This window comes from Exophiala spinifera (genome assembly GCF_000836115.1).
Source record: "Exophiala spinifera strain CBS 89968 unplaced genomic scaffold supercont1.1, whole genome shotgun sequence".
NCBI lineage: Eukaryota > Fungi > Ascomycota > Eurotiomycetes > Chaetothyriales > Herpotrichiellaceae > Exophiala > Exophiala spinifera.
In genome coordinates, this window is record NW_015622513.1 from 4,744,884 (window position 1) to 4,772,023 (window position 27,140).

Genomic DNA, 27,140 nt, shown 5'->3' on the forward strand with positions numbered 1-27,140 from the left:
GTGGAGACAACGGAGACATGGAGACATGCAACGGCGCAACTTGCTGGGTTATATAGATCTCCGAGGTCCGCGCATACAATACTGCAAATAAGCTCATCTCTTCCCTCTCTCCATCTCTCGCTTCAGCCCTCGTCCATCTCCACCGGTTGCAAGGGCAGATGCCAGAGAGTGCCGATTAGAGGGTTACAGTCTCAGGTGGACATCTTTGTGACGGAAGCGAAGCTGTGGTCATTGCCTCCCTCCATGGGTCTCATCAGAGATCCCACTACTGATAGGTCAATGTTGTATAATTGGCTTTCTCCTCCTGGTATCCCCGGCTAGCCTCGAAGCGTAAAGGGAGAGACGGTCGCCGAACCTTGAGATTACGACGTCAACCCGCGCTCGAAGCTGGCAGTTGCCAGTTGGTGGCCATGGAGCCGGGTACCGTGGTCCAGTGGCCACGGGCCTGCTCCATGTTTGACTTGAGACCCGAACGAGGGACGGGAGAACCTCCAGAACGGCGGATGATTGGGTAGGATCCGAAATGGGGTGCAATTATGCAACGCTCCATCACTCCAGAATAGGAAGAGATTAACGCAATAAGGCAGGTCGATATTGATAGTGATTGAAATGGTCAACAGGTTTGATCCTTCCAGGAGCCATGGTCCCACGGCACGGGGATGATCAGTCCTCTATGGAGAGGGAAAAGTCGCCTCCCTCTGTGTGGACTTGTGGAAAATTCGGCTCTCCCGATTAACCACGTAGATTGGACGAAGATTGCCCTCAGAGTCGGCACGCAACGCCCAGGCATGATGGTGGGATGCAAACCAGGATAATTACGAGCTGTCAAAGCGTGAGTTTCGTCAACGGATCGACCGGCGGTGGCCCCTTTTCGATGCGCCACCGTCGCTGGAGGTTGGTGGTCGCGGTATCTAGCGCTTCTCGCTCCCGGCGGAATGTAACTTGGGGGTGTGCGAAGCAATGCTAAGCTTTGCCTTAAAGCTTATTACTATCAAGACACTCGCTGACTTCAGTGGCGCCGCCGCACATGATCATCCCCTCCACGATTATGTTGCTTCTTCCCCCCAAGCTGAAACTCTGCACGCAGGTGTAAAAAAAAGTTGAGACTCGGCTCTGTATCGCGACTTGGCTCTGTGACAGACGCACAATAAGGGCGCCCTGGTTCGAACCGTCGGGTCCCTGAACGTGCTTGTGCTGTCTCGTGCCGCGTGCGTAATTCCTGCTTCAGTACAAGTCGCTCGTAATTGAATAATTGTCTCGGGCCGCTGGTGGAGGACAAGGAGACAATTTGAAAGTGCTGGTGCTGGGATCCTCAATGTCACTCCGGGGCACACTAACTGAGATAGTTAGGTACAGTACGTCGTGATTGTGTGATCGCCGAGGAATCGCTTCCTCGGTACGATATTGTATGAAGATGCCCCAATCATACTACTCCCGCGACTAATGCTCGTTGAGTGCAGGCAAGAGAGAAGGTGGCTATCGACGCATGGCGGCGGCATTGTCTGGTGTCTGTGTCGCCGGATCAATTGTACTGGGATTCGTGAGCGACAGCAAACTTCGCAAGTCTGTGCTCTAGAAGCCTTCCATGCAGCCGGCACGGACAAGGTTGCACTGCAGATGGAGCCCTCCCCGGGTAAAAAATGAAGTAATGGCTGACATGTGGGCACCTAACTAGCGTTTTGACTTTGGAGACGGTGGCCCCAGGAACCACTCCCTCTAGTTTTCTTTACCAACAGATATTTATTAGAACCGAGGTGTTGGTCCGGGGAGTGCTGGTGTCAACGGAGTCGATTCCACTTGTCAGGAGAGTGATTCTACGGTACTAAAGTATAATTTGTACATAGCGACCTGAAATGCCGCTTCTACTTGTTAGAAGAGCCTCATGTAGCCGGAACATCCGTCAACAGATTGATCTAATGCAAAATCCACGTACCGAACAACCACCATCTCTCTTACCAGTCGTGATGGGGCATTAGCGGATGAAGTGAATGGGACAAAGGTTCTCGATGCAACCGAAAGAGCCGGTTCAGCCGCAGTAGCCAGGACTGACTTGTTGGAGTCTCGAGACTCACGGTTGCTTGACAACACGGAATTTTGAGAAGTTATGTCGTGATAGCTGTTTAGCATAACTGAGCATCGCTTTTCGTAGGCCTTTGTTCCGTCGAGCCCGGCTGCATGAGTGCCTCATTCTAATAGACCTAAGCGGGTGGTATCTTCCAACTAAGACGAGCTCTGCAGAGCCTGCAAACCATCCAAGATGTCGGCAAGATCATTGAGACTCTCTACACTTGTCAATTTAACCTTAGCCACTTAACCCCAAGTACCTCCTCCTCCTCCTCTCCCTTGTCTCTTTTGCGCGCTCAATCTCCAGTCGTCGTCGCCTGCGTACTTGTTATGCAAAGGCTGAATCCGTTCGGCCTTCTTCCGCTTGCTCAGACGATCCGTCGGCGCAACCTTGAAGAACGTCGGCGCTGCCTCAACCAACCATTTGGGCTCAATGACCGTTGTGCAATGCATGTATTCTTTCGTCGTCAGCACAAGGGTATGGAAGATGACATGCTCGGCAGGCTTGCCGAACAGCGAGCTGCTAGGATGCATGTAGACTGGGGTGCCTTCGATCAGTGTCTTGTAGCCTTCTTGTGGATCTTTGCGTGCCGAATTACGGAAGAACCCAGAACACAAAGCTTGACGGACTTTCAACGTGTTACGCCCGCAGGATACGATGTGGTGCTTGTATCGCTCCATGATGGACACGAGTTGCTGCCGGACATCTCGAGCACGTGCTATTTGACGCTTTTGAATAAAGTTTTCGAAACACCAGGGATCGCTGTATCGGGATTGTTTCCACGCGTTGTAGACATTGAGCAAGGTGAGATGATCTCCGTGGGGATCGTGAAACTTGGCCTTTTTCTGATCAGCTTGTTGCTGCTTTTCCTTTGGCCGGTAGAAGACTGTCTGTACAGAGAGCATAGCCACTATAGTAAGCATCTCTTCAGAACAACCCATATCTTCCGACGCGATAAGTGCTTTGGATAGAGACGGTTCCATTGGGAAGTCTGCCATCTTACGACCAAGCCGGGTCAGCAGGCCTTCATCGTCAAGAGCCGACAAGGCGTACAACTCCTCTAATGCCGTCAGCATGGTGTTGGTGGGAGGAGGGTCCATGAAGTCAAAATGCAAGAGATCATTGATTCCCATGGCTTTCAGCATGAGGATGGTGTTTGACAGATTCTGACGCTGAATCTCAGGAATACTGGTCGGCAACATTTCCGACTGGTATGCCGCTTCAGTATATAGGCGGAAGCATTTTCCCGGCCCCGTGCGACCAGCACGTCCAGCTCGCTGCTTCGCTTGAGCCTGTGAAATCGGTGTGACAACGAGCGAGTCCATTCCAAGCTTGGGATCGTATGCATTCTGCTTGACAAAGCCAGGGTCAATCACATAGTAGATATGATCGATTGTGATTGATGTTTCAGCAATGTTGGTTGCAATGACTACCTTTCGGCTCCCAGGTGGCGCTGGGTCAAAGATCCTGCTCTGCATCTCACTCGGGAGAGCTGAGTAGACCGGGAGGATGATCAGTTCGGGAACGCTCGGGCCCAGTGCCTTCATCCTCTCATATAACACTTCACAGCTGGTGTCGATCTCCTCTTGACCAGTCAAGAATAGCAGGATGTCTCCAGGTGGCTCAGTCAGGTGGATTTGCATGACTGTCGTCAGAGCCGCGTCCAGGTAATCTTCCTCAGGCTCTCTCGAGTACATGATCTCGACTGGGAAGGTTCGCCCGGGAATGGTGAAGATAGGACATTTGTTGAAGAATTCCGAGAACTTTTCTGCGTCCAGTGTTGCAGACGTGACAATGAGCTTCATATCGGGACGTCTCTTCAATGTCTTCTTCAGCAGCCCAAACAGAACATCCGTTGCAATGGTTCTCTCGTGAGCTTCGTCCAACATGATGACGGAATAACGCTTGAGATCGGGATCAAGGAGAATTTCTCGCTGCAGCATACCATCCGTCATGTACTTGATCCGGGTTTCGGGCGACGTTCTGTCTTCGAAACGTATCGTGTACCCGACTTCGCGACCAAGTTCACACCCAACTTCTTCAGAGACACGCTTCGCGACGGACATAGCTGCAACACGACGTGGTTGGGTACAGCCAATTATGCCATTGTTGGCGTAGCCTGCTTCGGCAAGGTATTGGGTCACTTGGGTGGTCTTTCCCGAACCAGTATCTCCAACAACGATAAGAAGCTGGTTTTGTGCAATCGCATCAAGTAGCTGTTTCCGGAACTTGTAGACAGGTAAGGACTCTCTTTGTTGTTTGATAGTCATATCCGTTCTTCGTCCTAGGGATTGGTTCTTGCCCTGGGTCACTCGCCTCCATTCCGGTACCGCATCTGTGGCTTTGGATGTTTGTTGCTGAGCCTGTCTCAACTCCGAAGCAAATTTGCGTTGCTCCGGGTTGATCATGGGATCTTGCCATTGGGCATTGAGATCCACCTTTGAGGCTTCTTCAGCTGCTTTATCGGCAGCTTCCTGTTGTTTCAATTCTCTCCTTTCCTTGGCCAGCGTTGTTCCCGCTTGAGCGGCTCTGTTCAAAGAGCCTTCAGGGGCTTTGACGACCCGGATAGGCGAAAGTTCTAGTGACTGCTTGGTTTGACCAGCTAGGAAAGGCGGTTCTTCCTCTCTGACCTCAATGTCAATGTCTTCTTCCTCCTCGTCAACCGGGCCCTGGCCATTCAAAGTTGCATTGTAGTCCTCGTCGATATCAGGATAATCCTGCGCAGATATCGCGCCGGAGGCGATAAGCTGTTTGATTTCCCACCGCTCAGGCGAGGTCAGCCTCTTTCTATTCTTCCGTGAATTTGAGTTGTAGTCGTCTTCAATTACAGGGACTGTACTGCCGAGACCACCATAGCGATCCTCAGAAGGCATCCCGTCCAGCCGCTCCATATTAGCTCCAGAAGCAATTCGACGTGAGGGAACCAGATCTTGACCAGTCACCTGGTCGACCTCTTTCATGGACAAACTGACTTTGTTGTTCTCCATCTTGATGACCTTGACTTTGACGGGCTGTCCTCTCGACAAGAGATCCGAAGGATGGTTGACCCGTGCACCCTCTTGTATGGCCGACACATGGATCAACCCACTAACACGACCTTTGACACCTTGCAGGTCTGCAAAAGCCCCGAAATCTTTAATCCCATTGATGGTGGCGTCGTAGATTTTGTAAAGGACGGGATATTCGTCAATCTCTTTTCGAGGAGGCTTTTTGAAATCGTCGTCGTCCTCGTAGTCCCTTCGTCGGCTCTTCCGATGACCATTCCGTCTCTCGTCGTATCGGTCTCTACGGTCGTCGTAATCTCTATCTCGGTCGCGACGGTGGCGAGATCTTCTCTCTTCTTGTGGGCTCGGGCTTCTTGACATGTATTTCTGCCTGGGTTTCCTGTCCCTTGCATACTCGTCTCGGTCCGGGCTCCGACTCCGTTTCCTACTTCTCGTGGAATTCCCATTCGTGCCATTTCCGGCTTTGCCGGCAAGGCCTTCGAGAAGCGCAAATGTGTCGTCGTCGTCAGCTGGAGTACCAGGGTCCGGAGGCCGACTCTCGTCGATCGTTTTCTGTCCAACCATGTCATCCTCGTAGTCGTCCCATGCTTGTTCTCGGTCGGGCACGGCCAAACCCTTGAACACCCGTGCCTTACGCCCAATCGCGTCCAATTCATCCATGTCTGACCTTCCATTCTCTTGAGTCTTTTTCTGGGTTTTATGTTTCGGGTGCATTGTCAAGATCAATCTGTCCACACTTTCCACCAGACTGTTGGGAAACTCTGCTCCCATTGCAGCCAGGGCGGCCTTGAACTCGGGAAGATTGCCGCCACATTTTTCATGCTGGTCAATGACAAACTCGGCGAGGGTCTTGTCGTTGATTCCCAGGTGGTTTTGCAGTTCGGAGGTGACTTTGGAAACGAGCGACAGGAGTTCAAGGGAAGTGAAGTCATCCATGGCCGATGCTGGCCGGGTCTAAAGGCGGTGGAAGATTACTCTGAGAGTTGCGCGCAGAATATGCTGCGTAGCAAAAAAGGCGTCGACAAACTGCGCCGCCGAGGTGGCTGATGGCGGCAAGTCGAGTGGACGGAAAAGGCTGCAGAAACAAATTGCTGTTGAACCGCTACTTCGTACTCCGCAGGCTGTGGCAAGTGAGTTTGGACCGTGTGGCTTGTCTGCGTCTGCGGCTGTGGGTGTGTGGCTGGTGAGGTTCCCGGCTATCGAGATCTCGACCCTTCACGGTAGGTACTTACGCATCTTTCAAAATGCATACTCGTACGGAGTACATTTCTATGTCACTCCGTGCCATGTCTCGCCTAATCTGGCCCGATCTGAAAATGCACCAGTGAGTATTGAGCCTCATTCTGGAACCACGGCGCTTGGCTTCACGGGCTGGTGAGGGCCGTGAGGGCCATGAGGGTCTCTTGAGGGTCTCTAGAGGGTCGAGTTCAGTCCCAGGGTCTCGGTCTCGATGCCAACTTGTTCTTGGTTCATCCCTGCCCTACGAGTCCCTCTCACAGTCTTGTCCCAAGGTAATCACCCCTCCATGAACTGACGTCGACTCTCTTCCCACCCCCGCCCGACTTTGCACGAGTACTTGTACCTGTACCCAGGGGCTTCCTTACTTTCTTTTCTTCTTCCTCTCCAGCCGTTCCTTCAAACCTCTGCAAAGGTGTATACCTGTCGTTCGACATCCAGAACTCGCCTCCAGACTCAATCCACTTCGAACCCAAGCAACAACCTCAAAAATGGACGCCATCAGAGCAAAGCTGAAGCGTAGAATGAGCCACAAGGACAAAGAAAGTATGTGCGTCCTCTTGTTATCGTGCCTGTTCATTCGCCACCTCGTCCCCCTCTTTGTCTCTCGCATCCAGGCTGACGTCGTTCTGTCCAGTCAACTTCGACGATCATGACTCAGCCGACGAAGAAACCATAGACTATGTTGGAAAGGAGGCTGAAGATGCAGAGAAAGAGGGTTACGACGCCGGCAGGCCAGGGAGCTTCCTCAACAGGCTGATCTCGCACGGTAACAAGAAGACAGAGGAGCAGCTTGCTCGTGAAGCTGCAGCAGCCAATCCTGAGGCCGGGGGCGCCGACCGTGTTGTTACACAGCGATAGACGTCGCCGGTCAACGAACCCAGGCAAGCTGGCGGTTGGAGAATATGTCGAAACTGCTGGGTAGGGTATTGGGGAAGCGGTTGTCGACTGCAGTCTTCTTGTGTTCTACAAAGACCATGGTTTGAAGGACAACAAGGACCTCAACATCGACTGTATGGGACATGTCAAGGCAGAAAACGAGCTCGGCAATCATTACCACGAGTGTGCGTCAGTATTGATTGTGTCTAGATTGATAGTAGAAAACAAAACATCGTTAATTGTCCCATTGCACAACTCTCCGAGCCATCGTTATTTGAATTGGTGCTACTGCTCGTTGTGTTATACATGTACGTAAGTATACATAGCTCCGCTGCCACAGGATATGTCTCATCGCTTCTCAAAATGTAGATTAGATCGTCATACAGGCACGCGTAGTGTCGAGGGACCGCTGAGACCATCACTGAAACAGCGCTCACACAGCCGTGGCTGCGATAGTAGATGCTCCCTTCGGGTCATCTCCGAAGTCTGTCTGCGATGGCCCTAACACCCATCTTGACGGCTGCTCATCCTCTGGCTCACCCACGTCCAGCTGCGACGTGCTTGCTGGCATCGCCGTCCCGTCCGTAGGCGTGCTTGGCACCTTCATGCGCTTCTTGTACGCGAGCACACGTTTTCTGAGCTCCGGGTTCGCCGAGAACTCGACCAGGCACGTGTTGATCTTGTCTTCAACCATGCTCTTTGCATAAAAGGCAACGTCACGATCCTTCAAGTTGGCAATGAATCTATAACTCAGCCACAAGAACAGCACGAGACCCTTGTGCAGATCTTCCAGAGCTTCAAGGTACGCTCTGTCGCCAGATATAGGCTCCTCAAGTACCTCCAGGTTGATCTCAGGGATGTCCATGATGTCTACCTCGCGTTTCTCTGCGATGACCCGAGCCAAGGCGTGGGCGACGGCCTCCAGACGGCTTGAGCCCCGGGAGCACGGAGCCGCGCTGAAGACGATCCTGTCCGTGATGCTCAGCCCCCGGACTTGCTCGATGTGGCGGGCAATATAGCTTTGGTCGCGGATGCTACACATCTTGAAGCGTTTGTGCATCGCAGCCGATCCAGTGACACGGCGAAGGATGTACTCGAATGGCGTGCCCTTGGGAAGGCGGGAGGCTAGATCTTCCATGAAGTCCCCGGGAGGCAGCAAGCCTGCAAACTTGAGGGGCACCTCCTGCGTGTTCATGGCTTGTCGGACGAGGGGTAGATCTTCGTCGTTGAGAGTAGTGACTAGTCCTACATTCGCTTCCGGCCCGGCCTTGGACTTCGTGTTGTGCACATCCTGGTGGGCGCTTCGGTATCGGCCAGCTCGGCCGCCTATCTGTTTGATCTGCGAGACCGAAAGCTGTTCGTGGTGGGTCCCATTCCATCTCGACACACCGTGAAATATGATGCGTTTAACGCTCCTGTTCAACAGTCAGTAAGTGACAAAAGGCACGAAAAGAGGAGAGCGCACAAATTAAGGCCCATGCCGATGGCATCACTCGCCACCAGATAGTCGTAGTCATTGTCCGGATCATTGAACAGTGCGGCCTGGGCTGCTCTCGTCTCGGGAGGTAGACTGCCATATACGATCGCGCAATGCCGACCTGTGTCAAGCTCAATTTGCCTCTTCAAGGCGTGAATGTTCATCACGGAGAAGGTGACTATACAGTCGCCCTTCCTCAGATTCTTGAGGTCGCCACCCAAACTTTTCGTCATGACCTTCAGCGGATTAAGCCTTTTGTATTCATGCACCTCCAGTGTATCGCCGGTTGCTGCGCATAGCTCACGGATCAGAGGAAGAGCTCTAGCCTCTCCGCACAAATGGACTTCTTTCGCGTTGGCGCCCAAAAACGCCCGTGTCCACGCCCAACCACGATCCGGAGATGCAATCATTTGGATCTCGTCAATGACGGCGACATCGACCTTCTTCGAAACGTCTACCATCTCTACTGTCGAGGCGTATAGTGCGACGTCCGAATCCTCTTCTCGCCTAATATCGTCACCAGTGACAAGATCACACTTTGCACCTTTTGCTTTGAAACGCGAATAGACTTCGTGTGCCAGTAACCTCAAGGGACCTGCATAGAAACCATTTCTCTGTTCGTCAAGTCTTTTGAGAGCATTGTATGTCTTGCCGGAATTAGTTGGCCCGATATGCAGATGGACGTTGCGTTGAATTTGTCTCGCCGCCGTGTACCATTCCGTCGGATATCGCAGATCGGTCAAAACGTGGTTACTCATGGTTCCATTTTTGACGTTCTCTGTCAGGACGAAGTCGATGAATCCGAAATGTAGATTTGTCTGGAGGTTCTTCTGTGATGTGGATTGGGCCTTTCCAATATCCGTAAAGAGCCTCTCTTCCTGCTCCGTGAGCGCTTGGCCTGGGGATTGTAGTATCTCGACAAGCCTCTTGGTATAACTTTCCCAGTGTATCCCTCCAGGGTCGAGGGCCTCCATTTGCGACAAGTTAGACTCTGGAGAAGCCTCCGTTGATGTCAAATCCTCCTTTAGTTCAACGAGGGCCTTACGGACTCGCTTTTCGAGCCACTGGTGAGACCCAAGATCCTCTGCATTGCCGTCTCGCAACTGAAAACGTCCTGACGCATACCCTGAATTGAATGATGGCCTGAATTTCGTGCCTGGTCTCGAAGGTCTCGAAGGTCTTGAGGGTTTGGCAGGCTTGGAAGGTTTGGAGCCATTCCTACACTGGGCATTGGAAGTCCTAAAGCCTCTATGTATATTGTACGCCGGTTTTGGTACATCGGGCACAAGGGCTCGGAAGGAACAAAATACACATTGGCTCGGTCTGGTTGAGCGAGTGAGCATGGCGTCCGCTAACGCCGGTGCAGGAGAGTTAGCAGCGAGGATTAGGAGTGTCTTCGAGGATATTCACGAAACAGGTCGGCACAGCTCTCTGCATGGAGGTGCAAGCAGACGGAAGAGGCTGTCGAGTATTCGAAGTGTGAGTCTAAGTTAGCTACAGATGTCATGATGGCTGTTCGCAATTGTCCCATGCGCAGTTCATGGCAAAATGTTCGGCACCGTCTCTTTTCTCCGCAAACTGGCTCATATTATTGGCTCGGAGAACTGGCGATTCCAGCTTAGGTAAGCGGCTCGTTGTCGTATGAGTAGGAAGAGTCATGGAGGACACAAGTTACCCCCGTATCTCCCTGAATTCCCATGGTTATACGTGTAGTGTTTGCTCATGTAGGCACAGGCATGTCGGCAAGTGTTTCAGAAAACTCTAGCAGCGTCATCTAATACTATATATTTAAAACGTCCAAGCCAATTGAATCCGGCACGGTTCTTCAAAAGTTCTCTTTGCCCCAGACAAAACTATAGCCCTTGTCTCCTGCTTCCGTATACATATTGCACTTGATATGAAGCTGAGCACCAAGTCCCTTGGGTCCACAGAAGAAGACACCGCATTCTCCAGGCCAGTGGATCTTGCGGACAGCGCGGAACACCATGTCCCAGTTGGGCCGGCCAAAATTCGTCGGCGTTCTCAGTCCTGTGATGGCATCTGTGTCTCCGGAGTTCAGGGCAATATTGGATGCCTGGGCCGGCGTGATCTTGGCTGTCAAGTACTATTTTCCATATATTAGCTGCGACCTCTCCCCCGATGAGTCTTGAACCTACCGCATGAATCTCAATGGCATGGCTTTTGTCTTCGCTCTCGATGGCCGAGAGTAAGGACTTGAACCACTCCAGTGATCCAAAATCTCTACACACCCAGAAGAAGTATACCTTCCGCAACCTAGTCTTTCCAGCACTAGGATTCTTCATGCGGTACCAGATAGACTTGAGAATTGATGCAAACGGGGTCACACCGATACCAGCTCCGACAAGCATCACAGTCTCAAACTTGAAGACATCTTCTGAGGCAGAGCCAAATGGCCCGTCGATATACAATCGAGGAAGAAGGGTATTGAGTTGAGAGCCGCCCTTTCCGGAGAATTCGGACGAACTGATGAGTTTCGTCTTACGGTTTGCCTTCTTGTCTTCCTTATCCAAGCCTTCGCATCCCAAGACTTTACCTAGTTGCCTAGTAAAATTGCCTACCATGCGGACATGGACGGAAATAAAGTCTTCTTCGGGTGCAGAAGTCAAGGTGAAAGGATGATACTGCCAGAGTGATACCTCTGGGCAGCAGAGGAAAATATACCTGTGAGCTGGTCAGATGTCGCTCAGCAAGGACGCTTGCGCAGAGAACTTACTGTCCGGCACGTGTCTTTGTATGCTCCTTCTTAATCTGAATCTCGACCACATTGGAGGGGTGTTGAATGACCTTGTGGATGTGCGTCTTATGAGAGCCTCTGATTTCGCGCATGACACGCTCTCCTAGATACGCGAAGCCTCCAACAAACCACCATTGGTAGAAAGAGCCATTGCCAAAACAGGTGGGTATCGTGTCCAGTGGGATCATGCAGTAAATTCCGTGAATGGACCAGGCGATGAAGAAGACTATGAAGAGATGGTGAGTGTTCCAGAACCGCTCATAATTCGCCCGGCGGGGTTTTTCGATCGCTGTGAAGAACATGGCCATGATGGAGATAGTCAGGACGTACCCTGTCCAGCCAGGACCTGTCAGGAAGTTGAGCTTGATGAAACCCAGAAAGCCTCCGTGACCCTTTGCTGAGAGTTGCGCAACATTGTGTAAATGAGCGATGGTATGAACCCAGGTGAAGAAGACCAGGGAATATCCCACGAGTTTATGAAACGTAATGTTCTTGTCGAATGGAATGATTCCGTTCAGCGGCGTCTGTCGAGCAAGGGAAATAAGAGTGCGGCAGACCGGGAGGAGAATACAAGCGACATCAAAGTGAAGAACAAGAGCCGCAGATCGAGCAATAGGATATCCATATCCATAAGTTTTCCGTGCACCTGTCATATTGTCCTTCATGGTGTAGTTCATGAACCCAAAGGCGTACAGCATGATATGAACGAGGACAAATGTGAAGACGAAAAGCCGCCGTGATCCTTCGTTGACCATCCATCTGTTGAACCTCTCGCGAGGCGTCAACTGTCTCGGGGCCTCTCCGCTGACTTCCCCCGAAAGCAGAATCCTCATCAGTTCTGTAGAACGTGTTCTTTCCACCATGGTGGTCGTGGTCGACACCCCCGCGTAACCCATCTTGGGATCAAACTAATGGTCAAAAAGATATTATAGCGCGGGGTCGAGGGGCAGTTGAGACGTGGAAATAGAAGAAGCTAGATGTCGGCTTATGAGAGTAGGCACGAGAGTCCGAACCAGCGGAAATTTATAAAAGAGATAAGTCGAGTGAGTGATTGACAAGAACAAAAGTACGAAGAACAAAGGTCCGAGAGGCAAAAATGACCGTGCCAGCGGCGGAAGTTGATGGTTCGGCAATCCTCTTGATGATCCGTCAAGACCTTGTATAAGAAGAACCATCTCTATGCGTCCCTCAATAGGCGTGAGTTGGAAACAAGGGGCGGTGGTGTGATATCTGTGGCATGATAGGGGTGAGCGAGACTAGCTAAAGAAGTTGTCTTGATACAAACCATTCCCCAAGCTTGAGACGACAATCCGCGACGGTTCGTCAAGTGGACTGAGGGTCTAGAGCGGTCGTAAAGAAGCAGGCAATTAACTCCAGACATGGCTATGACAGCGAGATGGATCGACAGGATGATACGGGTCGAGGCTGAGCGTGGCATGATGGCTCAGAGTGCCGCAAGGGGCTTGTGACGAGCCTGCTGAAGCGTGTTTCAGATAGTCGAGCCGACGTGATTGGCTCTTCTGGGTTTCACTATGGAAGTCTGATACCACAACAGATGGAGCTCGGTGGTCTTCATGGACACGCATCTGTTTGGCGATATCTTGAAGTGACATGAAGTTTGTACAGTAGTAGCTGTGACTCGAATAATAGCCGCGCCCAGCCTTGCATCTGCAGTGGGCACATTCGCACACACCCAAGCAGCTAGCGAATCAAAACCATGGGAAGAGACTTGAGGGCTTCTTAAGAGGATATCTTTACACTTGTCGTTGATGAGACCGACAGGTTGGAAAGAATCGTTAGATTCGGCTCCTCGAGTCACTACGTTCACAAGGTCGATGAAAGCTCCGTGAAACTGCCAAGAGATTTCGGAAGCGCCGTATTGGGACCGAGCCGAGCCGCTTACTTAAGCGGCTCCCGGTGTCGAGCAGACCTTAACCTGATGTATTTATGTATTTATATATTTGTCCTACCACAGGCGTGTGGGTAAGGGGACCTTGCACAAACATTCTCGTACATGAATTAGTTACACTCTCCAATGGCCTTCTAAGACGGAAAACGTCAGAGAAATACTGGCTATTTTTCCAGTGCAATCAGGCTCACAATAACACTACTCCGTAAAGTAAGCCAAAACTCAGAGCATCAACCTTGAAGTCACTCGTGATCTGTATGAAGACTTCGGTTGTATAGTGTATCGAGGTTCGGGCTGCGATGCGAACAAAACTCTCCAGTGACATCGCTGCTTAAGTGTTCAGTGACGGCAAGATTGAGGTGAGCTGGGTCTTTGCCAGCCACGCCCTCTAGCACCCAAACAGTGAGGCTGGCAAAAGGCAATCGACGTCCAAGAAAAGCTAGGGAGGCTTTCGCGGCGTCCGCTTCACTAGGAGCGGTGTAGCAGCCACAAAGCCTAGCGCGTCGTCAATCTATAAGTACAGTTCGGACGTTGCCTCCATCTTATTAGTACCGCATCGTTGCTGAACGTGGAATGAACCGGATGTGGGATCTCGCCGCCTATCAAGTCGCTCTACCTTCGCATTCTCTCCGTCGGCGGAGGCAGGAGAGGATACTTGGAGGTCTGTTCATCGCCTGGTCAGTACCAAAGACCTGCCGAGTATTTCGCCGTCGTTTTCGGAATCAAAAGTCCAGCTTCATGCCCAAACCGCCAGGTCCAGGCTTTGTCAACCCTGAATTCCACCGAAGAGGCGAGCTTGACTTGCGCAGTTGCCAATGCGATCCCCATTGCCTCGGATGTATTCAGGTTGAATACCAGAGCTTGGTAAGATCGAGTTGAAGGATTCGCAGAGCTTGCGGCGTTTCTAGATGCGCGCTGGAAAACAGTGGAGAGCATTGTCAATGTCAGGGATGAAGCCGCAAAGAGTCTAAAGACCAAGCGAGCTCTACTATAGGCTTTAATGTCCGTGGACATTTAACATCGACGGAGCCACGTTGCCTGCAGAGCAGCATAGACCCAAGACTGCGGATGCAGGCAGCGGCAAGGCTCAAATGTTGCATGTTGGATCATCAGTTTGTGTATGTCTTCCGCCTCTGGGGTCAATATTACATAGGTGTAGGTCGGCGTGCTACGCTGAGCTGGAGAGAGTGAAGCCATCGAGATATCTGAGTCTACTGGACAAGGGACGAATTTCACAGAAGTCATACTCCAGACGAAGCAGTTGTTGTGATAATCACGGCACGGGAAAATAGTTACTCCATATTCCACGGCGTGTCAGGAAAACATCTTCGATTCATTGGCCCTTGGCTGCCCCTCGAATCCACTCGAAGTGTGTCGCCTCATACGGGAGTACTGTAGTTACATCTGCTACCCAGTCTGCGTACGAAAGAAGCATTTGGCCCTCGACTTTTGGACCTCCATGTATTACTTCTAGACCAGAGCTCTTCGAATACGATTCACGCAATCTTCGCTCTTGCTTTCTTAGCATGTGAAACTCATCCCCCACCGAAACTGCTTCGGGCTGCCATGGCAACCTCCATCATCGATATTCAACGAAATGTTATCCTAGACACCATCCGGGCCACGAGCGGCCGCGATTGGAAGGTGCTCGTTTTGGACGACCAGAGCAGTCGATTGGTCTACAATGTCACAAAAGAGGATGATATCCTCAATGCCAACATCACGAACATCGAGCGCATCGAAGATCGCAGGCAGACACTTACGGATACAGACGCCATATACCTCCTTTCCCCTCTCCCCCATATCGTCGAATGCCTAAAGGCAGATCTCAGTCGAAAGAGATATCGTCGAGCACATCTGATCTGGACATCGCAGCTGCCGCGACATCTCAGCGAGGAGATCTTCCGCTCTGAAACACGAGCTCGATCGATTATCGAAAACCGCAGTCTTAATATCGACTTCTTCCCCCGAGAAGCCAATCTCATCACATTCAGAGAACCATGGAGCTTTCATGTCCTCTACCACCCGGCTTGCGACGCGCTGGTTAAGAACCACTTGGATGCATTGACCCAAAAGATCGTGTCGATATGTGTCTCGTTGGGCGAATACCCGATGATCAGGTTCTACAAGCCCAGGGACAGCGAGCGCCACCCTGCCGATGTGCTATGCTATCATCTAGCAAGTTTTGTGCAGGCAGCGCTCGACAATTATGCCCGCGATGAACGGAACGAATTCCCCCCTCAGACGCAATCGACTCGTCCTCGAGCAGTGCTCTTGATCACGGCCAGATCGATGGATCTCGTGTCCCCATTCGTTCACGAACTCACCTACCAGGCAATGGCTATGGACCTGCTGCCAATTAGAGACGATGAGGACAAGATCACGTATAGGAATGTCATCAGACGCGGCCAGCCGGACCAAGAAGAAAAGGATGTGGAGATTACAGACAAGGATAATCTCTGGGTTTCGCATCGACACATGCATATGAAGGATCTGTTGATAGAACTCAGCGACGCCTTTCGAAAGTTCCAAGCGAACAATCCCCAATTCGCAGACACCGACGGGCAGCCCGCTAGCATCAACACCATAAAAGACATGTTGGCTGGTCTCCCTGAATTTCAAGAAGGCAAAGAGGCCTTCTCGCTACATATTGACATGGCGGAGAGATGCGCAAAGATATTTGCAGACCACAAGTTGTTGGATGTGGTCTCGGTCGAGCAATCCCTTTCCACCGGTTTGGACGAAGATCAGAAGAAACCTAAGAATCTGGCCGACCAACTTGTGAAGCTCTTGGACGATGACAGCATCATTCACGAAGACCGGGTGCGCCTTTTGATATTGTATATTCTGTACAGACACGGCATATTGCGAGGAGATATCGAGAAACTACGTTGTCATGGTCAATTGTCACCGGTGGACGGCGAAATAATCTACAACCTCATCACTCTCGGTGCGAGGGTCGAGAAGCAGCTCAAAGACACAACAGGCCCCCCAGCACCATTGTTTCCACCTCGACTGAAAGAAGCAAGTATCAGTCCTGAAGAAGTCAGCCTGTCGCGATTCGAGCCGGCGTTGCGCTATATGCTAGAAGATCAATGCCAGGGCACACTTGACCAAACCGTTTTTCCACCTGTCAAACCACACCTCAATGACCCGAACAGTCAAGGCATGGGAGCACAAACGTCACTCCGCAACGCGGGAAAACCCACCTGGGCACAGACACGCTCTCAGTCGAACAAACCGCGTCAACGAATCATTGTCTTCGTTGCAGGCGGAGCTACATACTCAGAAGCGCGTGCCTGCTATGAGGTCTCCCGTATGGCTGGTAAAGAGGTCTTTCTCGCGACAACACACATGATTACGCCCAAAAACTTTCTGAGACAAGTGAGTCTGCTCAGCTCTGGTCGGAAACAGCTTGACCTACCACTTGATCGCACCCAGCCGAAGTTACCGGCATGGATGTCAGAGCCTCCACCACAGGCTCAGCAGCCAAGACCTCCAGGCGCCGGTGTGAATGGAAGCGGCATGAGGTCGACGACCGATGCGATGGCCAGGTTGAATGTTAGTGGAGGACCCAGGCCAGAGAAGCCTAGGCCTGACAATGGGATCCGCCCCGGCGTCGGGACAAGTCCATCCAGACCACAGCAGCCTGGTTCCGCGCCCGCCCCATACCAGAATCCTCTGGCGCCAGGCAGAGATAGTGCAAGTCATGGAAAGCTGAAGAAGGACAAAAAGCACCTGGGATTATTCAAGAAGCACTAGCGCCTGCTTCAGGGACAATGAAGCAGATTTGGAGGGTTCTCTGAATGCTTGCCTTTGCGCCTTGCCTTTTGCTGCATTGAAATGACATGACTCGAGTTTAGCGTGGCGTCGGTGTTGAAGTCGCGGTGTTGGTTGTTGGAGCGTGACTGAAGCCAACCATTTTTTCCCATACTGGATACTGGAACGGCGACAGGGCCACATGCATAGGAAATGTCTATTCGTACCGTGTCGATATCAGCCCAAGGTTGCGTGTGGTATGACTGATGCGGATTTGAATAGTCAACTCAACTATTCGGCCCGAGATACTGTTCGAGATCAGGGCCGTAGAAGGACTTTCTCAGTCTCTCGGCTCTCTTTTTCGCCTCTTCGGCCTGTAAACGGACTTTTTTGGCGTCTAGTCTGACGACCTTGTCCTCCTTCTTGCCCGCGGTCCGTTTCTTAAGTATTGTTGCCTCGTCCTCTTCCTGCCGTTCACGCAAGCCTTCTGTATCGTGCTTTTCCTTGGGCTTGATGGGAATGCGGATGCCCTCGTTGCGGGCGCCGATTCCCAGACGGGAGTCTGGATCCCAACCGTAGGACTCTAGGTACTTGACGCCGAGGTGGGTACGGTCAAGGTGGGACGGAGGATTGACGTGGGCAAGGCAGAGTTGGTGGGCCAGCGTGGATTCGTGCTGGTCAAGCGACGTTATCGGATTGTTGCAGACCTTACACCGAGCAGGGCCCAGCCCAGGAGGGGCGGAGGAGGAGCGATCTGGCAGAGACTGTGAGTCCTTTGGTAGGACGATGGAGAGGTAGCGAGAGGCAATGTCGACTGGCTGCGGTTGCGGGTTTGAGAAGGTGGGCAGAGAGGATTCGGATGCAGACGACGCTGGTACGAAGGCGATTCTCTTGCGTTTGATGCCGGCTCCGAAGACTCGCTGGTCCTGAAGTGGGATGTGGTAGTCTTCGCCGTCGTCTGACATAGTGTGTGATATGGTGATGGGCTCTTGAATTCGGGTGTAGATAATGCGAAAGTTATGTACTCGTATGATGGATAAAGTACATGAATTCAACTGCGGGATGTGGCGTCATGCTTACCTTTTGAGGAACGGGTCCAGGCTCATTAGGCTCACCAGGCACCGCTGCGCTGCTATAGGCGCGTTGGGCGGCCACTAGCAAGCTTATTCTGGGCCTAAGAACGCCTACAAGTTGGCCTGCAGTCTCCGAAACAGAAAAAATTAACGTATTCCAACATTTCAAACTCAGGGACAAGTCAACATGCCTATCCCTCTGCTGGCGGAGGGCTTCGGGCAAGGATGGTCCAGCATCCCGCATCTCGGGACCGCTTTACAGGCCGCAGCAATTATCGGGGTGGTGACGCTGTTGAAGTTGTACTTTGGAGGAGCAAAATGTCGGTCGGAAAGGGTCATGCATGGGAAAGTTGTCATGGTCACTGTCAGTATAAGTGCATCTGCCTCCAGCTGGAACTGTTTTGCTGACCGGTTGTCAGGGGGGCACATCAGGCGTCGGTGCTGCAGTCGTGCAAGAACTGGCCTCTCGAGGAGCCCAGATCATCCTCCTCACACACCACGCTCCCTCCGACCCGTTCCTGGTTGACTACATCGAGGATCTGCGGACCGTGACGAACAATGAGTTGATATACGCTGAACAAGTCGACCTCTCTTCCCTGCACTCGATACGAGTCTTTGCGACAAAGTGGGTGGACAATGCACCGCCGAGGCGGCTGGACATGATCATCCTCTGTGCGAGTGTCGAGACACCATATTTTGGCACGGGGCAGAAGACCATGGACGGGCTCGAGGCTGAGTGGATGATCAACTATCTCAGCACTTTCCACCTGTTGAGTATCCTCTCGCCAGCTATAAGGGCACAGCCCCCGGATCGCGATGTCAGGATACTGTTCAGCACTTGTAGCAGCTACATTGGTGGGAAGTTGAACTTGAAAGGGACAGAATCCGCCACAAATTCAGGGGCTACTTCCTACGCACGGAGCAAACTTGCGACAATGACGTTTGCTTATGCATTCCAGAAGCACCTCGATTCTTACAAGAGGCCCGACAATGCGAATAACAACGCTAGGGCCTTCATCGTTGACCCTGGATTCTGCCGGACCCCGGGTATGAGAAGATGGCTTTCCGGGGGGCTCATATGGGGTCTCTTGCTATACCTCGTGACTTACCCATTGTGGTGGCTGGTTCTCAAGTCGCCTCATCAGGGCGCGCAGAGCTATCTCCTCGCTGCGATGGAAGCCGAATATGGACGAGGGGTGGGTGGCAAGATGATCAAAGAATGCCGCGAACTCGAACCTTTCAGGCCAGATGTCAAAAAGGAAGATGTTGCCAAGAAGCTCTGGGAGTTCAGCGAGAAACAGATTGAGCAGCTGGAGAAAGAAGGTGCCGTTAAACGAGCTCTAGCAAAGAAGGAAGCAGAGCAGCAGCAGAAGAAGGACAGTAAAGCTTCTGCTGATGCTGGCACAAAAGCTCCTGGCCCAGCTGGAAACAAGGAGGCCACTCCTGGATCAAGGAGAAGCCGCAAGGCGAAATAAAGGCATCCAGTGCGAAGAGATGTCGATGATACATCGATGGTTTGGGAAAAATGAATCGATCTTTCCTCGCAGATTTTTGCCAGGGCCTCGACTCAGGGCATGGTACTCCTGAATCTTGTGATACATGGACTCTCCCCTGGTATTATCCCAAGTCAGCAACAAGCAGATCGCACCGACAAGTCTCACTCCTAGACAGTCATGTCCGTCAATGTCTTCAATTCTTCGAAATGCTGTATGGCCAAGATTTGAATTCCTTTGGCCCCGCTCGAGCGTCTGGCGGAAAGCAATTGCTCTTCTAGTGTATAAAAGCATCCTTCGGCAGAGCTCAATCTCACAACAAGTCAAGCGGTGTCACTCCGCAGACACACGGAAGAGGAAGTGCATCCAATCATGAGCACGGCAAATCCACCTTTTCGCTGTTGATGGAGACAATGAACATCGTAGTCGCGGTGCTGATTCCGCACTCGCTCTACATTCAGATGGCGGAATGTTTGGCGTTTCCCCATGTTTCCCCGCCGATGCATACAGTACAATTCCGTGGAGTCAAATGTCTACCAGACTCCCAGGCCTGCGTTGTATCTGCCGTCCCGGACATGTCCCATATATCTAGGCCAAAGATATCTGGAACATAGTTTCATCCTCCGCTGTTCCTCAATCCTCTCGTTTGACTCACGGTACGCCACCATGATCATCGACAAAACCCTCTCATTGATCTTGGCTAAAGCCCAGGACACGCCTGTAACATTCGTCGCATACTTCACGGCTGCTTCCGCACTGTTATATCTCCTCCTTACCGAGATCCAGAGAGCTTCGGTGCGAATTTCTGGTTTTAACGGGCCCTCGGGGCTTCCGATGATAGGCAACATCCACCAAATCCGTGTGAACGCAGCAGAACAGTACCGACAATGGGCCAAAAAGTACGGCCCCGTCTACCAAATCATGCTCGGCAACGTACCTGTCATTGTGGTCAACTCGGCAAAGTCAGCACGAGAGATCTTTGGCGCAAACTCGCAGGCCCTGGCTTCGAGACCCGAGTTCTACACATTCCACAAGGTCGTCAGCTCCACGTCCGGCACGACCATTGGCACAAGCCCATTCACTGAGAGTTTGAAACGTCGCAGAAAGGGCGCTGCCAGTGCTCTCAACAAACCCAGCGTGGCCACATACATTCCACACATCGATGTCGAGACACGAGACTTCCTCAACGAGTTCTTGACCTATGGCGACGGAGGCCGCAAGCCCGTGGACCCGATGCCCATGATCCAGCGCTTGTCTCTGTCCCTCGCACTGACTCTGAACTGGGGCACGCGCATGGCGAGCCAGAACGACGAGCTATTCGGGGAGATCACGCACGTCGAGGAGGAAGTGTCCAAGTTCCGCTCGACGACGGGCAATCTGCAAGACTACATTCCCCTCCTGCGTCTGAATCCGTTCAACTTTGGCAGCGCCAAGGCACGCGAGATGCGCCGCCGGCGCGACGTCTACCTCAAGAAACTCAACGACGACCTCGACGACCGCATGGCCAAGGGCACGCACCAGCCGTGCATCCAAGCGAACGTGATCCAGGACAAAGAAACGAAACTCAGCCACGAGGAGCTCGTGTCAATCAGTCTCACCATGCTCTCTGGTGGCCTGGACACTCTCACGACGCTGGTGGCATGGAGCATGGCGTTGTTGGCGCAGCGGCCCGAGATCCAAGACAAGGCGCTCAAGGAGATCCGTGCCGTCTACAACGAAGAGCAGATCCTGTGCGACGCCAACGACGACCAGAGCATCCCATACATCGTAGCGCTCGTGCGCGAGCTGCTGCGCTACTACACCGTCCTACGACTTGCGCTCCCCCGCGCCACGGTCAAGGACGTCGTGTACAACGGCCACACCATCCCGAGCGGCAGCGTGGTGTTTTTGAACGCGTGGGCCTGCAACATGGACAGCGAGGTATGGGAGGATCCCGAAGTGTTCAGGCCCGAACGATGGCTCGAACAGCCCGACGCCCCCATGTTCACCTATGGCCTGGGCTACCGCATGTGCGCGGGCAGTTTGCTGGCCAACCGCGAAATGTACACCATCTACCTGCGCCTGTTGAGCGCGTTTGAAATCAGGGACCTCAAGGCCGTGGATGGCGGAGAGATAAACACGCATCCCGTCGACGGCGTCATTGATCCCACGCAGCTCGTCAGCGTGCCGAAGCGGTACACGGTGAGGGTGGTACCGAGGGACGAAGCTGGGTTGAGAAAGGCCCTGGATGAGTACGAGGACTAGCGTTGTTGATAGGTCACCGTCAAAGTGATTATGTTCAATGTTTTAAGAAGTTGGCGTGGTGAAAAACGCCTGCACGGCTAATTAGGAGAGCGGCTGAAGCGACGGCGTGTGCGTAGATAGATGGAGGTTACGATGCTCTCAAGTGTTGCATGAGCAGGCTGATGCTCCTGCCAGCGAGAGTGTATATAATGCACCGGAACATATCGATCTATCCCGACGCATCTCGTACTGTGTCTTCACACATTGAAACTTCTCCTCTATTTTAGCGTGCACAGCGATGCTGTTCGATCCATCGGACGCATCTACTGCAAGGTGACGAGAAATCCGTTTGCCCTCTTAGAATGGCATTGTACCAAAAAGAAAAGTGGCCCACGAGATCTCTTTGCAGTCATCAGAAGTCTATTCGGTTGGACCGCGAGATGCACTATCTAAATGGCCCCATCCCCCTCCCCCTCCCCCTTTATTCTGGTTCTAATTCTAGTTCTAATCTATACCGAAGAAAAGAATCATAAAAAGCCGGAGATCAAAAAGGCCACGCCATGCGACACAGGTGCCCGCCCACGATGGATCAAGCACGAGCCGTTCCGTGTCTCGGACGATTCGCACGCAAGCAGAAGGGTGTCGGAAACGTCTACTCTAGTGGGTGGTGGGTCTCATTTGCTCGCCGTGCTCGATCGAGTAGGTGCGGTGCTTCTTGAGGCCCTCGGCGGCGATCTTCTTGACGGTCTTCCTGCCGTGGTAGATGTCCTGGGTCTCCTGGAGGATGGTCTTCCAGGACTCGAACTCGGTGAAGGGGATGCCCTCGCGCTCGCAGTAGGTGATGAGGTCCTGGCCGGCGCGGGCGAACAGCAGGTCCGTCTCGCGGGCGGCGCTGAGGTCGCTGACGCCGTCGCCGGCGTACAGCAGCGTCGGCCGCTCGTCGGGGGCCATCTTGGCGATGGCGTCCGCGTAGGGGCGGATGGTCAGCGACTTGTCGTGGCCGAAGCCCGAGTCGTCGTGGAACTTGATGGTCCAGCCGTCGGCGACGTCGAGCGAGTTGCCCGGCGCGCGGAGCTGCGTCTCGTTGGCGACGATCTCGATGTCCCGCATCAGCTCCTCGCCGAGCAGGTGGCGGAGCAGCGTCTCGATGACGGGGATCATGCCCGAGCTGAGCACCACCACGGGCACGTCGTGCGCCCGCGCCCACACCATAAAGTCCCGGAAGTGCGGGTCGAGGCTGATGTTGTCGCGCAGGATCGACAGCACCTGCGGGAACGGCATCTTCCACGAGTCGAGCATCTTCTGGAACGTGTTGCGGAACGTGTCGGTGTTGTCAATCACCGCGTGGAAGAGCTGCCGCCGCTCCGCCTTGCCCATGCCATAGTTGTCGGTGATGAAGTCGTTGGTGTCTTGGAGCGTGATCGTGCCGTCAAAGTCGGTGAAGAAGATTACGCGAGGCTTCGCGTTGAGTGTCTCTGGGAAAGGCATGGTGGAAATGAGGTCTGGCAACGCCTTGGACGGGTTGATGGGGTTGGTCTATGTCGTATATGTAGTATATACCTGATATGTTATAACTGGCAATGGCGTGCAGGAGCCAACTCCTGGACGATGGCGACGGAAAGATTGACTCCGGGTGTGGGTTGTGCGTGTTGGAAACAGAGAGCTCTAGTCTATCGCTGGGAGAGAAACAGAACAAGCGCCCCGTAGAGGACAGAGATTCGAATGCACTCCGACAACACCCACTTCTTGGGAGACCCAGTTCTTTCAGATATTTTTCTGCTGGGGATGCGGCCAAGTCAGATACGAGTACATACGGTACTGGCAAGACTCGGTGCGGGACTCCGTACCTGGAGGGAAATCCCGCCATGACGTCGGCCGGCGCTCGGCGTCGCTCCGTGTTCCTTTCGGTCGCCCGACTTGCCCTTTGCGTCCACGGGCTTCCACTACGAGCACCGTCAACAGCTGCGTTTTCTGCCGAGGCGAGCAGCAGCAACAGTTCTGTGGATTGGGCTTGGTGAGGGTATTCCCCGGTGCTGCTCGAGATGCAGCAAGCTCCCTTGCGCCTGTCACAGACGCTATGGTCTGCCTTTCGAGCTGCAAAGCCCGCTCACAGACCACTCCCGCAGCAATTTTCCTGTGCTGTTCGACACTCCCCGCAACGATGGAGCTGCCGCAGCTCAGGTATAGCTGTTCACGCCCGGTTTTATAGCGACTCGAGACCAGAAATCGAGCGGAAAGTGGAAGAAGCCAAGTCACGGATCGAAGACAGTCTCGACGCCCGGGCAGACCATGCTGTCGAAGGTGAAAAGACTCTCAAGGACGTTCGAGATGAGACCATCGTCCACACAATACCCGAGTCCTCCTCGATTGTCTACGCCAAGGCACCCGAGGAGCGGACCACTTCGAAGTCTACAGATTCGCCTTCCTCAACGGACAAGAGCCTGCCCTCCGACTTTTCCTCTCGCTACTCCTCCATCAGGAGACGATTTACCGATTTCATGGACAATTTCCAGACACACGTCTTTGTCGCTTCCAGGAGGCTGAACGATCTGACAGGATACTCGGGCATAGAGGAATTGAAGCACGAGATTGAACACCAAGAGTTGGTGGTACAAGAGTCTCGCAGGGCAGTCAAGGAAGCACGTGCCAAGTACAGCGAAGCCATAGCCACTCGGAGCCAGACGCAACGAGAAGTCAATGACCTACTGCATCGAAAGCATACATGGTCAGCTGCAGATCTCGAACGCTTTACGAGTCTTTATCGATCTGACCATGCCAATGAGCAGACCGAAGCCGCAGCGCAGAATGACGTTCATGACGCTGAGGCAAGGTACGAAGAAGCTTCCACAAAACTTGCCCGGGCCATCCTGGCGCGGTATCACGAAGAGCAGATATGGAGCGACAAGATCAGACAGATGTCCACGTGGGGGACTTGGGGTCTGATGGGTCTCAACGTACTGCTGTTCGTCGTGTTCCAGATAGCAGTCGAGCCGTGGAGACGGAAGAGACTGGTCAAAGGATTTGAAGAGAAGGTCGAGCTCGCGCTGAAAGAGAGAGACGGAGGGAAGATCACTCCCACAGCCGCAACCACAACCCCAGCCCTGGAACCCAATGGTACAGGCGCGGCATCAGCAATGTCCACAGCTGAGAAAGTCGAAGCCGTCGCGGACAACATTGCCGAGCAGATAGTCGACGCAGTGTCTGGCACTACTGCAGAGCGACCCGAGGAGCCTGTCGCTTCACAAGCGGCCATAGAAGAAGCTGCTGAACAGGTAGCTACTCAAGAATTAGCAGAGGAGGAAGTCGCTCAAGGCGCACCGGAGACAATTATCCCCGAAGAGCCAGTGCTCGAACCCTCTCCCGTTCAGAGAGTGCCAGTGGAATCACGCTGGGTTTCCCCTGACTCGCCGTTGGCCTGGTACGAAGACGCCGTCCGCACGCGGTGGAACGACGAGCAGAAAGTCACGCTCAGCCAACGCGAGTTGACCACTGTTGCCATGGAAGGCGTGGCGGGTGGTATGGCTCTCATGGGCCTTTTATTCGTGCTTTTGAGACCGAGATAAGAGGCAGACGGTTCTGGCGGAGCTTTCCACAGAAGGGAGAGGGCTCTACCGCGCCTCTCACTTTTACTTCACTGTATATACTTGTAAAATAAAAATAAGATGGTACAGAAGCTTCCTTGCAGTATACCTGGTGTCGGCGTGTTGGTGCTGCTGTAACAAAAGAGTTCGACTGCATGAGTAAGAATCAAGTTCGTACATCTTCCTTTTCATCAGGAAGAAAAACCACGATGATCAGGTGAGTTCGACAGCTTTTTGTTGCGCATACGTGACTCGATTTCAGCTGGTATTTGATTTGATAGTGTTTTCTGGTCTCTACCACACAACTACCTCCACGAGTGTTGGCCACCAGTATAATACTCCTTCTCTAATATGTACAGAAGCTAGCTTTCTGTGATCTTGCGGGAACGCAATGACCCCAAGACAAAGCAAATCTCACCAGAGCCACAAAAATTGTCAGATCTCTCGTTTTCCAGTTTAACCAATGACAAGCTTGTCGTCTTCTGGGAAATCGTACTCGGGGATCTCCAAGTTCAGAGGCGCCGGTCCTTTCCTCACACGTCCAGAGATATCGTAGTGCGAACCATGGCACGGGCAGAACCAACCCCCAAAGTCACCGGCTTCACCAATGGGCACACAACCCAAGTGAGTGCAGACACCCAACATGATCAGCCATTCGGGCTTCTTGACACGGTCTTCGTCTTTCTGAGGATCACGGAGGATGGAGAGGCTACAGGAGAGAAAAAAGAGTAACACGTTAGTGGATTTCTTGTGCAGGACTCCCCAGACTCAGGCTGCTTGCTGCCCAGAAGAAAAGAACCAAGATAAAGTAAACGTACTTGACAGATTCGGCCTCCTTAATCTCGTCTTCTGTTCGGTGACGGATGAAGACGGGCTTGCCTCGCCACTTGATAATCACGTTCTTGCCCTCTGGGATGGAGGCAAGGTCGACTTCAACCTTGGCCATGGCCAGGACATCGGCGGATGCGGACATGCTGAGTAGGAAGTCTGTTCGATCCCAAAAGAAAAAAGACTCGGTTAGCTTTGTCTGTTATTTCTACCTTTGGGGTGATGGTCATCGCCCGTTTCCAAGAACTGAGCATGCGTACCTTGTACGGTGTTCTTCGCGCCAGCTGCAGCGAGCAGTCCCATCGATCCGGCCATGAAATAGCTGAAGACTCGGTTCGTGACTTCAGAGTTCCCAGAGGTGTAGGCCTTGAAGCTTGGAATCTTGGTGGTGTCTTTCTTCCCGGCCGCTTTGAAGGGGCTCTGGAAGCTCGATGATGCCGTCGCACTGCTTTCGCTCGACTGCAGCCGTCGCTGGGAACTTGGGGAGGAAGCTGTGGTGGCGGAGGCCGAGGCCAGACGGGAGGATGGGGATGTCGACGTTGGGAGGGAGTGTCGGGTCCAGCTGCGCAAGGCAGAGCCTGCGGAAGCTGGGACTGGACGCATTATGGCGGATAGTGAGTAGACAGGGATTGTGGTTGACGAGGTCGAAGCTCGAGATTGAAGGTTTGTTCAATTAATGCTGTGATCGAAGTCGCAGAAGCAGCACCTCCATTTTCGGCTTAGCGTCGAATGATTTTATGCGTCGGCTGTGATTGGTCGTGCCGTTCAGCACCAACCATGTCCCCAAGACGCACTCTTCCCTCGCAATGTCTTTTCAGCTGACACCAGGGCCGTCACGGTATGTCAAGGACTTGATC

At 52.8% G+C, this 27,140-nt stretch overlaps 11 protein-coding genes across 11 annotated transcripts; 5 read left to right on the top strand and 6 right to left on the bottom strand.

Moving 5' to 3' along the window:
- Positions 1-2,310: 2,310 nt before the first annotated feature.
- Positions 2,311-6,006, bottom strand: PV08_01757 (uncharacterized protein; the record flags this gene model as incomplete). Its single annotated transcript, XM_016376117.1, has 1 exon — positions 2,311-6,006. One exon carries the CDS (start codon positions 6,004-6,006, stop codon positions 2,311-2,313), a length of 3,696 nt encoding a protein of 1,231 aa, XP_016241393.1.
- A 791-nt stretch (positions 6,007-6,797) lies between these two features.
- PV08_01758 (uncharacterized protein) lies at positions 6,798-7,167 on the top strand (the record flags this gene model as incomplete). Its single annotated transcript, XM_016376118.1, has 2 exons — positions 6,798-6,852; positions 6,944-7,167. The coding sequence occupies 2 exons, from the start codon at positions 6,798-6,800 to the stop codon at positions 7,165-7,167; spliced, it is 279 nt and encodes a 92-aa protein (XP_016241394.1).
- Positions 7,168-7,618: 451 nt separating this feature from the next.
- On the bottom strand, positions 7,619-10,005 carry PV08_01759 (uncharacterized protein; the record flags this gene model as incomplete). Its single annotated transcript, XM_016376119.1, has 2 exons — positions 7,619-8,600; positions 8,651-10,005. The coding sequence occupies 2 exons, from the start codon at positions 10,003-10,005 to the stop codon at positions 7,619-7,621; spliced, it is 2,337 nt and encodes a 778-aa protein (XP_016241395.1).
- A 482-nt stretch (positions 10,006-10,487) lies between these two features.
- PV08_01760 (uncharacterized protein) lies at positions 10,488-12,313 on the bottom strand (the record flags this gene model as incomplete). The annotated part of the gene is made up of 3 exons (XM_016376120.1): positions 10,488-10,766; positions 10,819-11,344; positions 11,397-12,313. 3 exons carry the CDS (start codon positions 12,311-12,313, stop codon positions 10,488-10,490), a joined length of 1,722 nt encoding a protein of 573 aa, XP_016241396.1.
- Positions 12,314-14,892: 2,579 nt separating this feature from the next.
- On the top strand, positions 14,893-17,088 carry PV08_01761 (uncharacterized protein; the record flags this gene model as incomplete). Its single annotated transcript, XM_016376121.1, has 1 exon — positions 14,893-17,088. One exon carries the CDS (start codon positions 14,893-14,895, stop codon positions 17,086-17,088), a length of 2,196 nt encoding a protein of 731 aa, XP_016241397.1.
- Positions 17,089-17,372: 284 nt separating this feature from the next.
- On the bottom strand, positions 17,373-18,050 carry PV08_01762 (uncharacterized protein; the record flags this gene model as incomplete). Its single annotated transcript, XM_016376122.1, has 1 exon — positions 17,373-18,050. The coding sequence occupies one exon, from the start codon at positions 18,048-18,050 to the stop codon at positions 17,373-17,375; it is 678 nt and encodes a 225-aa protein (XP_016241398.1).
- Positions 18,051-18,345: 295 nt separating this feature from the next.
- Positions 18,346-19,633, top strand: PV08_01763 (uncharacterized protein; the record flags this gene model as incomplete). Its single annotated transcript, XM_016376123.1, has 2 exons — positions 18,346-18,522; positions 18,578-19,633. The coding sequence occupies 2 exons, from the start codon at positions 18,346-18,348 to the stop codon at positions 19,631-19,633; spliced, it is 1,233 nt and encodes a 410-aa protein (XP_016241399.1).
- Positions 19,634-20,317: 684 nt separating this feature from the next.
- PV08_01764 (uncharacterized protein) lies at positions 20,318-21,895 on the top strand (the record flags this gene model as incomplete). The annotated part of the gene is made up of 1 exon (XM_016376124.1): positions 20,318-21,895. The coding sequence occupies one exon, from the start codon at positions 20,318-20,320 to the stop codon at positions 21,893-21,895; it is 1,578 nt and encodes a 525-aa protein (XP_016241400.1).
- A 636-nt stretch (positions 21,896-22,531) lies between these two features.
- On the bottom strand, positions 22,532-23,362 carry PV08_01765 (uncharacterized protein; the record flags this gene model as incomplete). Its single annotated transcript, XM_016376125.1, has 1 exon — positions 22,532-23,362. One exon carries the CDS (start codon positions 23,360-23,362, stop codon positions 22,532-22,534), a length of 831 nt encoding a protein of 276 aa, XP_016241401.1.
- A 554-nt stretch (positions 23,363-23,916) lies between these two features.
- Positions 23,917-25,437, top strand: PV08_01766 (uncharacterized protein; the record flags this gene model as incomplete). Its single annotated transcript, XM_016376126.1, has 1 exon — positions 23,917-25,437. One exon carries the CDS (start codon positions 23,917-23,919, stop codon positions 25,435-25,437), a length of 1,521 nt encoding a protein of 506 aa, XP_016241402.1.
- Positions 25,438-25,911: 474 nt separating this feature from the next.
- Positions 25,912-26,886, bottom strand: PV08_01767 (ubiquinol-cytochrome c reductase, iron-sulfur subunit; the record flags this gene model as incomplete). Its single annotated transcript, XM_016376127.1, has 3 exons — positions 25,912-26,164; positions 26,274-26,442; positions 26,544-26,886. 3 exons carry the CDS (start codon positions 26,884-26,886, stop codon positions 25,912-25,914), a joined length of 765 nt encoding a protein of 254 aa, XP_016241403.1.
- Positions 26,887-27,140: the final 254 nt, after the last annotated feature.